Source organism: Salmo salar, chromosome ssa10 (assembly GCF_905237065.1).
Source record: "Salmo salar chromosome ssa10, Ssal_v3.1, whole genome shotgun sequence".
In the NCBI taxonomy this organism is placed as follows: Eukaryota; Metazoa; Chordata; class Actinopteri; order Salmoniformes; family Salmonidae; genus Salmo; species Salmo salar.
In genome coordinates, this window is record NC_059451.1 from 113,541,468 (window position 1) to 113,550,360 (window position 8,893).

Genomic DNA, 8,893 nt, shown 5'->3' on the forward strand with positions numbered 1-8,893 from the left:
AGGTCATACAGGCACGTGGAGGCCACACACACTACTGAGCCTCATTTTGACTTGTTTTAAGGACATTACATCAAAGTTGGATCAGCCTGTAGTGTGGTTTTCCACTTTAATTTTGAGTGTGACTCCAAATCCAGACCTCCATGGGTTGATAAATTGGATTTCCATTGATTATTTTTGTGTGATTTTGTTGTCAGCACATTCAACTATGTAAAGAAAAAAGTATTTAATAAGATTATTTCTTTCATTCAGATCTAGGATGTGTTGTTTAAGTGTTCCCTTTATTTTTTTGAGCAGTATATTTGTCTTTCTACTCCAAAGTTTATATCATTGATCTTGGCTTCATAATACAGTTTCTTCTTCTTTTTGTCAAGCTTAGTCACATAATTTCTCAATTTGCAGTAAGTCAGCCAGTCAGCTGTGCAGCCAGACTTATTAGCCACTAATTTTGCCCATCTCTTTCAACCATACAGTTTTTCAATTCCTCATTAATCCATGGAGCCTTAACAGTTCTAACAGTCCGTTTCTTAACAGGTGCATGTTTATCAATAATTGGAAGAAGCAATTTTCTAAATTCATCAAGTGCAGCATCTGGGTGCTCCTTGAGGGCAATTTTAATGCACAGAGATACCATGACAAGATCCTGAGGCCCATTGTCGTGCCATTTATCTGCCGCCATCACCTCATGTTTCAGCATGATAATGCACAGTCCCATGTCACAAGGATCTTCTGTACACAATAACTGAAAGCTGAAAATGTGCCAGTTCTTCCATGGCCTGCATACTCACCAGACATGTGAGCATGTTTGGGATGCTCTGGGTCAATGTGTACAACAGTGTGTTCCAGTTCCCGCCAATATCCAGAAACTTCACACAGCCATTGAAGAGGAGTGGGACAACATTCCACAGGCCACAATCAACAGTCTGATCAACTCTAAGCGAAGATGTGGTGCGCTGCATGAGGAAAATGGTGGTCACACCAGATACTGACTGGTTTTCTGATCCATGCATCTACCTTTTTCTTAAGGTATCTGTGACCAACAGATGCATATCTGTATTCTCAGTCATGTGAAATCCATAGATTATGGCCTAATTAATTTATTTCAATTGACTGATATCCTTATATGAACTGTAACTCAGTAAAATCTTTGAAATTGTTGTGTTTATATTTTTGTTCAATACATATCAACCACTAGAGGGAGGTGATCTGTAGTTTGGAGTGAGAGAGAGGTACACGCTCCGTAATTGACCTGACTATTTTATCAATCAGGTGAAAATGCCCTCTTGAAAACACTTCATCCACAAAAGCATAAATGGTGCAGCTATAGGAAGCTACACACTTCAGATACCTTCTGTTCAAACTCTATTTGATGTAGCTGTATGTCTTCCTTTCCACAGCTCAGCCAAAGCTCCATCAGTCGCCCCCCCCCACTTTCCCCCTCAGTCCACTCCTCTCCCACATCCCCCTCAGTCCAATCCTCTCCCACCTCCCCCCTCAGTCCACTCCTCCCCCACCTCCCCCCTCAGTCCACTCCTCTCCCACCTCCCCCTCAGTCCACTCCTCCCCCACCTCCCCCCTCAGTCCACTCCTCTCCCACATCCCTTCTCAGTCCTCTCCTCCCACACCTCCCCCCTCAGTCCACTCCTCTCCCACATCCCTTCTCAGTCCTCTCCTCTCCCACCTCCCCCCTCAGTCCTCTCCTCTCCCACATCCCTTCTCAGTCCTCTCCTCTCCCACCTCTCCCCTCAGTCCACTCCTCTCCCACATCCCTTCTCAGTCCTCTCCTCTCCCACCTCCCCCCTCAGTCCTCTCCTCTCCCACATCCCTTCTCAGTCCTCTCCTCTCCCACATCCCTTCTCAGTCCTCTCCTCTCCCACCTCCCCCTCAGTCCTCTCCTCTCCCACATCCCTTCTCAGTCCTCTCCTCTCCCACATCCCTTCTCAGTCCTCTCCTCTCCCACATCCCTTCTCAGTCCTCTCCTCTCCCACCTCTCCCCTCAGTCCACTCCTCTCCCACATCCCTTCTCAGTCCTCTCCTCTCCCACCTCCCCCTCAGTCCTCTCCTCTCCCACATCCCTTCTCAGTCCTCTCCTCTCCCACATCCCTTCTCAGTCCTCTCCTCTCCCACCTCCCCCTCAGTCCACTCCTCTCACACATCCCTTCTCAGTCCTCTCCTCCCCCACCTCCCTTCTCAGTGCTCCCCCACCTCCCCCCTCAGTCCTCTCCTCCCTCACCTCCCCCCTCAGACCTCTCCTCCCTCACTTCCCCCCTCCTCCCCTCTCAGATCTCCCCCGTAGTCCTCTCCTCCCTCACTTCCCCCCTCAGTCCTCTCCTCCCTCACTTCCCCCCTCAGTCATCTCCTCCCTCACCTCCCCACTTGGTCCTATCCTCCCCAGCGCAGCGACGATAGGGAGGGAGAGAGTCTTATTAATGGTTTAGGTTAACCTAGCGAGGTCAAACCCATTGGAGCTGGTGATGGATCTAGTCTGTAGGAGCAGGGAGCCTGCCCTGGGATGAAGCAGGGATGACTCCTCCACCCTCTTCCCACACATCTGTCTTTAGCCTGGACGGCCTGTTTCTGTGATCACAAATACTGTGGGGGGGGGGGGGATAAAGCGCAGGAATCAGAGGAATTGGGACATACTGTAGGGGGGATAAATGGAAGAAGTTCCTGGGGGAGTAACTGATGGCCATTCAGATACAGTAAAACACATTCCTTCACACATGCACATGTGTGCACACACACACACTGTCTGTAAGGGGTAGTGGATGGTGGTCCATTACTGAGAAAGCTTCTTGCCTTGAGCTTGTCTAATGCGATATATGTTCTATTAGATGTCTACTGAACATGCTAGATGCATAGATGGATTTTTGTAAGATAAGAGTCAGAGTTTAATTAAAAGTAGAGATAATCCGAAGCCAAGAAAATTACATCATTCCCATTATGATATGCGTTGAAATTGACCCAAGAATTAAGCTTCTCATCAAAGGACCCTTGTTTTGACACGTGTACTGTATTTCCTAGATAAAATACTCAGATGCATACTTTTTATTGGCAATAACCAGGAAGTGAAGTAGTGTCCCTAGGAAAACAAAAGCATCTGACACAAGTTACACTTAAATCAAGCATACCGTTCATATGGACAGGTTTTGCACAATGAGATGCTATCCGCTACAGAAAAGACAGTGATCTCAGAGAGAGAGAGAAACACAAAGGGCTGATGTCAGCCCTCAGCAGAGGAGAGAGACAGAGAACATGCTCCTGTTTCCATGTGGTGGGATAATAGTAATACGTGGGAGAGGGGGATTAAGTCGGATAATAATATCAACGATTTATACTGTATCTGAAGAGATGCAGTGCCTGATGTTTTTTTAATACTAATTCTAATTTCCATGTAGATTATACATATTATACTAGGTACATCAATAGTTAAATTACAGTATATTACTGTAGTGTAATGCTACGGTTACATCCCTGTAAAGCAGATTATCCCTTGTCTACAATGAGTGACTCATAAACTGTATGAATACAATAAAACATAATCTATCACAATTTAGGTTTTTATTATCTTTTCATTTGATAATTTTAATAGAAATGATAATGACAAAATGTCAAACTGCTTCCTGTGCTGGGGCCTTGTAGCACAACACAGACACAGCTAATGAGGTTACATAACTTCACTGCAAGGCACGCTGCAGACATGTTAGTACGTCAGTACGTCAATAGAATGTTGGGTTGTTTAGTGACAAAACCAATATGTGCACAACCCATGGGGCAAAACAGACAAGATTGTTGACAACATATATATGTAGTCCCCAAATGTTTATTAAAAACATAAATACATTTGCACAATGAGCAGTTGTCTCTCAGATACATTGTTACAGTTGTTGGTTAGCTAGCTAGTGAATTTTTGCCATATTAGCATAGATGTGGCATGAGTCAAAACACCTCAGAACAAGACATGATATCAATAACAAGACAGCGAGCTGAAACGAGATAGCCATCCAGAATCATAACAACACGGCCTTCTACCTCTAAGATGTGCGTGCATCGTTTTAGTGACTGTAGGGCAATGGAATTACAAAGCACAGGGAATTACAATATTCACACTGTCCTCAACTTATAGGACGTACTATAGTTGATCTTTAGATGGATTATTTCCTGGACACACAAAGCATGCTTTTTATTTATTTATTTTATTTAACCTTTACTTAACTAGGCAAGTCAGTTAAGAACAAATTCTTATTTACAATGACGGCCTACACCAGCCAAACCCTAACCCAGACGACGCTGGGCCAATTGTGCGCCGCCCTATGGGACTCCCAATCACGGCCGGTTGTGATACAGCCTGGAATCAAACCAGGGTCTGTAGTCACGCCTCTAGCACTGAGATGCAGTGCCTTAGACCCCTGCGCCACTCTTAATGGAGTGCTCAAACCGGCTCAGAGTTTTCAAGTCACAGAGGGGTACATTTTCAACAATGCATTGTTTAACATCGGGTGTTAACCTGAAAGTAAGTTTCATCTGTGTGTTATGAACTGAAATGCACTGCTCAACCTCGATGAGCAGACCTTTAAACATTGAAGCAGTTCATCTCCTCTGACATTTTACTCTTTTGACCAACAGGTTCACAGTTTGTTGACTCCATGGAGAGGCTTCATGTCTCTCCAGTCTCGGAGACAACCAGTCAGTTATCAGCATTTAGGCCTACATTATTATGACTTTTGTAGGTCCTCTTCAATCAATCAGTGTCACAGTCAGATTTCTGTCAGTCAACATTGGGGGTTATAAACGTGCGCAGTAGTAATGCTAAAGTTAGAGAGGCTGTGAGTCAGTCAGCTGGCTGGACATGCAGAAGAGACATTCACAATCACATGGCCCAGGATATGTTGGCCGCATGTTCTTTAGCCTTCATCCGCAGCACGGCAATGCTGGACGAGCGTCTCTCAAACTCGGGCTTGGTCTCGAACGGGTGTCCGTTGGGTGAGGGCGTGAGGAGGGAGTCAGCCGTGAAGAAGTTGTTGAGGGAGACGTGTCCAAACTGGTTCTGCTGGTTGGGGAAGCCCACATACCCGTGGTCGGCTGCGGAGCGGGGGGAGTGGGAATACGAGTTGACACATGGGGGAGATCCACGGGGGAGCATGCAGGAGGAGACCACAGAGCCACTGGGAGCAGGGCTGGGCCACAGGTTGTTGGGGATCTGCGGAGGAAAATAAAACAGATCATTACTTATCTGGTTATTTATTATTCTATCAGAGAAGTTGATTGGTCTTGGCTTTGATTATGAAGTGCTACTGATGTTTAGTATTTTGCCACTGTGAGGCCGTAGGGAAATGTCCATGTTGAAGTTATTCTATTCTACAGTATATTGAGGGTATTTTCTTACATTTCAGATTTCAGGGATGTGATAGAATATCAGGGGGGAGAAGGCTTCCAGTCCAGATGTCACAAATTGTATTCCTGATTAAGCAGGAAAAATCGTATCTGTAAGATCTGAACCCTTAGACAAAACGCTTAGACAAAAAAGGTGCTATCTAGAACCCAAAAGGGTTCTACCTGCAACCAAAAAGTGTTCGCCCAGGAACCATAAAGGGTTCTCCTATGGGGACAGCCAAAGAACCCTTTTGGAACCCTTTTTTTTAAGAGTGAACCACTGGGCTGGAACTACAGAAGGCTATGGCCAAAGGTTGGTTTACAGACAAATTTAGCAAATACTAGAAAGACAATGAATTGTGGTGCTGGTGAAGATTGTGGTCTGGTTTGGTGGTTATAAGTAATGACGGTTTGTTAGCGTTTATATTTTCAACTGGTTTCAAACCAAATAATTTCCCTAAACCAAATGATTTCCCTAAACCAAATGATTTCCCTAAACCAAATGATTTCCCTAAACATATGACATCAGAGAGCATATCAGATATGACCTCAACCATCTATAAATATAGCAACAATTTTACACAAACTTCACATTTTAAAACGAATCCAGATCATGCTCTTTCATAGAAATGCCCATGTCCAACCCACAAAAAAATGTAATTCATGTTCCCCCTACAGTATGTACAAGGAAGAAATCATCAACTTTCAAATGGATTTAGTCATGGTCGTAAATCAAACAGTAAGATCCACAACTTGGCGTCAGTGCCCTCTATAGTAAGTAATATATCTGGATAAACTATATTAAAGGCGATGGGTTTATTCTAGTGTTTATATGATGAACATATGAGAGGGAACACATTCAGGCATGGATTTAGGACAGGACATTGAGAGCCTGGCTGTGCCGCTTTACATCTTCAAAGCTAATCCTCTTCAACGATGTTAGTCTGTAAGAGTAGTCTATTTACTTCAAACGCGACTAACACGTTCTACACCGACGGCGTGACCACACCCCACCTAAGTATTTCGATGGGTCAGACAAAGTTAAACATGTATCATCATTTACGGGTATGAACGCTTTCTACATTTTATTTTGGAGTAATGCGTTCTGGCAGCCCGTTATGGCTTTAACGTTTAATGTTGGCTTTAAAAGAATAGCCTACACAGTCTAGAGAAAAGTAAATATTTCCAGTGAAATCTGAGACGGAATCATTAATTCCAGTGGTTTGCCGAGATACTTTCTAATCAACTTTGGAAATCTTATCTGAAATATGGTGCATGATAAATCAAACCCGCCGTCACAGATGGTCAATTTATCAAGGGTTTGTGGCGGTCAACAGCACTCTCATCTTCTTTATAGTCTAACCTATTCCATTTTGACGCACGATATGCTCCACAAATTATATTAGGTCATTATTAACAATAATTAGGACTTAGTATAGCCTACCAAAACCACATGTTTCATTTCAGATTATATGATTTTACAGAAGATGGAGAAGAAAAAAAACGATTCAATAGTGGCAAATAAATTGTTGTTCTGGTGAAAGAGCAAACTTGCCTGTGAGTAACTGTCTGTTCTTGGCAACACTGATATGTCGTATGTGGCTGCAAAGTGACTTTTTGCCTGTTGAATCTGTCCATAACGTTCTCTTTTTCTCCACTTGGCTCTTCTGTTTTGAAACCACACCTAAAACGGGAACGAGAGATACAAAATAATCAGACTTTGTCAATAAAGAAATTGGTGAACATGTACCCTTCTTTTTCAGCGTTGTCTTAACATATTGCTCTATTAGATTACATTTCGAGTACACCAAGCCGTCGCATAAATATAGAGCCAATAAAGAAATCGAGGATCAATTCTTAATTGACAGTAGTAAATCTGAAAATATGCTCTAAAAATATGGTTAAAAAGCCTAAATGGCCAACATAGCACTACATTAAATAACCTTGGGCCTACTTATGTTGTACATTCTAAATACATAGATTGTTTTAATAGACCTAAAATAAGACCAAAGTGATCTCTGTCAATAGTAGGCTACATGTGATGTTCCCGATTCTGTTCCTAAACAACGTGGCAATAGAACAACTGAAGGACCGTGAAAGTAGGTCTACATTACCTGTACTCTGGCCTCGGTTAGTTCCGTCCTCATCGCCAGCTGTTCTCTCACATAAACATCTGGGTAATGAGTTTTCTGAAACACCTTCTCCAACTCCTCCAGCTGTGTGCTAGTGAATGTCGTCCTGTGTCGCCTCTTCTTACTGCTCGATACGTTACTGTCACACTTGTCACCCATTTCGTCCAAATCCGTTTTCTCCTGACACGCCGTTGCCGGCGAGGCCCTCAGATTGCAACAGTTGTCGATCGACCTTCCAAGGTCCGCGTGCAAGGTATCTTCCGTTTTCTGCACACCATAATTCGCTATATGAAAGAAAAATAAATGGTATTATTTGTATTAAAAATCAATGAATAACGCAGATGTTGCAAAAATATAGGCATATGCCATATTAAGTAATCTATGACAGGTGAGTGAGGCTATGAATAATAGGCCATTGACGAATATATTTACATTTAAGAGAAGTTGCATGTAGGCATGTTTGTTATGTAACCTATATGCGGTGAATGTGAAATATTTTGCAGTACGACTATATTTCAGTTTTGGTGATGTCAAATAATATTTTCAAAACCACAACTTAATAATGTGAGCCTATAAACATACTTCCATTCCTCATATTAAACAGACAGATTTGTAATATGATCACATCTACCCATTGCTCTATCAATGTGTTACTAGCTTGGCAATATAAAAAAATAACTAAATTGCCGCATTTCAATAGTTTATGGATTTAGAGCAATAAGAATTACATAACACAAAAAAAACTTGTTTGAGATATGGCACATAAATGTGGAGATGTGAGGAAATGTCGCACAAGTAGCCTACCATGTTCATATCAGGCACAATTTTGAGAACAAAAAACGTGGGTAACACTTTACCTGCAAGTATAGACTATATTGAATGTACATTTTGTTATAGGCCTAATGCATCGTAACACATCTCATAGCCTACCAATTTCAGCGGCAGTTAAAAAATATATTTGGTAGCGTTATATGCATCGTGAGTGGAAAAGGTTCCAGTAACTAACCGTGTTGGTCTCCGCAAGGCGAGGAGCGCTCCATTCGCGAGTGGTGCTCGCTGCTCTGTATCCCGAAGGCCTGCACACACTTGGGCGAGGTCTTGCTGTAGTACTGCACACTGTCCAAACTCTCCATAACTTGGTCCAGCGCGCCGCCAGAGCCCATGTAGTAGTCGCTGCCCTTAATCGCTTGACTTTTCAATGCGAATTTATCGTTCATGTATTCCATGATCTCCTTCCCCAGATCTCGTCGCTCACAGAACCTTGTCAACTGACCATAAATAAGTTCTGTCGACGTTCAACAAAATTGAAGAGCTATATCGGCTACCCCGATAACAAAATAATTCGCCAAAGCCGTTAATATGTCTTGTCTTGAAGGCACTTTGGTCTCTTT

The 8,893-nt window shown here is 43.0% G+C and overlaps 1 protein-coding gene across 1 annotated transcript; it reads right to left on the reverse strand.

Annotated features, from left to right (window-relative positions):
* Positions 1 to 3,800: 3,800 nt before the first annotated feature.
* alx1 (ALX homeobox 1) lies at positions 3,801 to 8,893 on the reverse strand. The gene is made up of 4 exons (XM_014125698.2): positions 8,509 to 8,893; positions 7,485 to 7,786; positions 6,926 to 7,054; positions 3,801 to 5,197 (listed from the first exon to the last, which is right to left on the reverse strand). Exons 1-4 carry the CDS (start codon positions 8,726 to 8,728, stop codon positions 4,868 to 4,870), a joined length of 981 nt encoding a protein of 326 aa, XP_013981173.1. The 5' UTR covers positions 8,729 to 8,893; the 3' UTR covers positions 3,801 to 4,867.

What these genes read in the sequence shown, in the direction of transcription:
- alx1 (XM_014125698.2), bottom strand. Translation starts at nt 8,728, where the DNA reads ATGGAATACATGAACGATAAATTCGCATTGAAAAGTCAAGCGATTAAG. An exon ending in TAACCGAGGCCAGAGTACAG is followed by an intron (nt 7,055 to 7,484) that starts GTAATGTAGACC and finishes TTCCCGTTTTAG; the next exon opens with GTGTGGTTTCAAAACAGAAG. An exon ending in GAACAGACAGTTACTCACAG is followed by an intron (nt 5,198 to 6,925) that starts GCAAGTTTGCTC and finishes TTTCCTCCGCAG; the next exon opens with ATCCCCAACAACCTGTGGCC.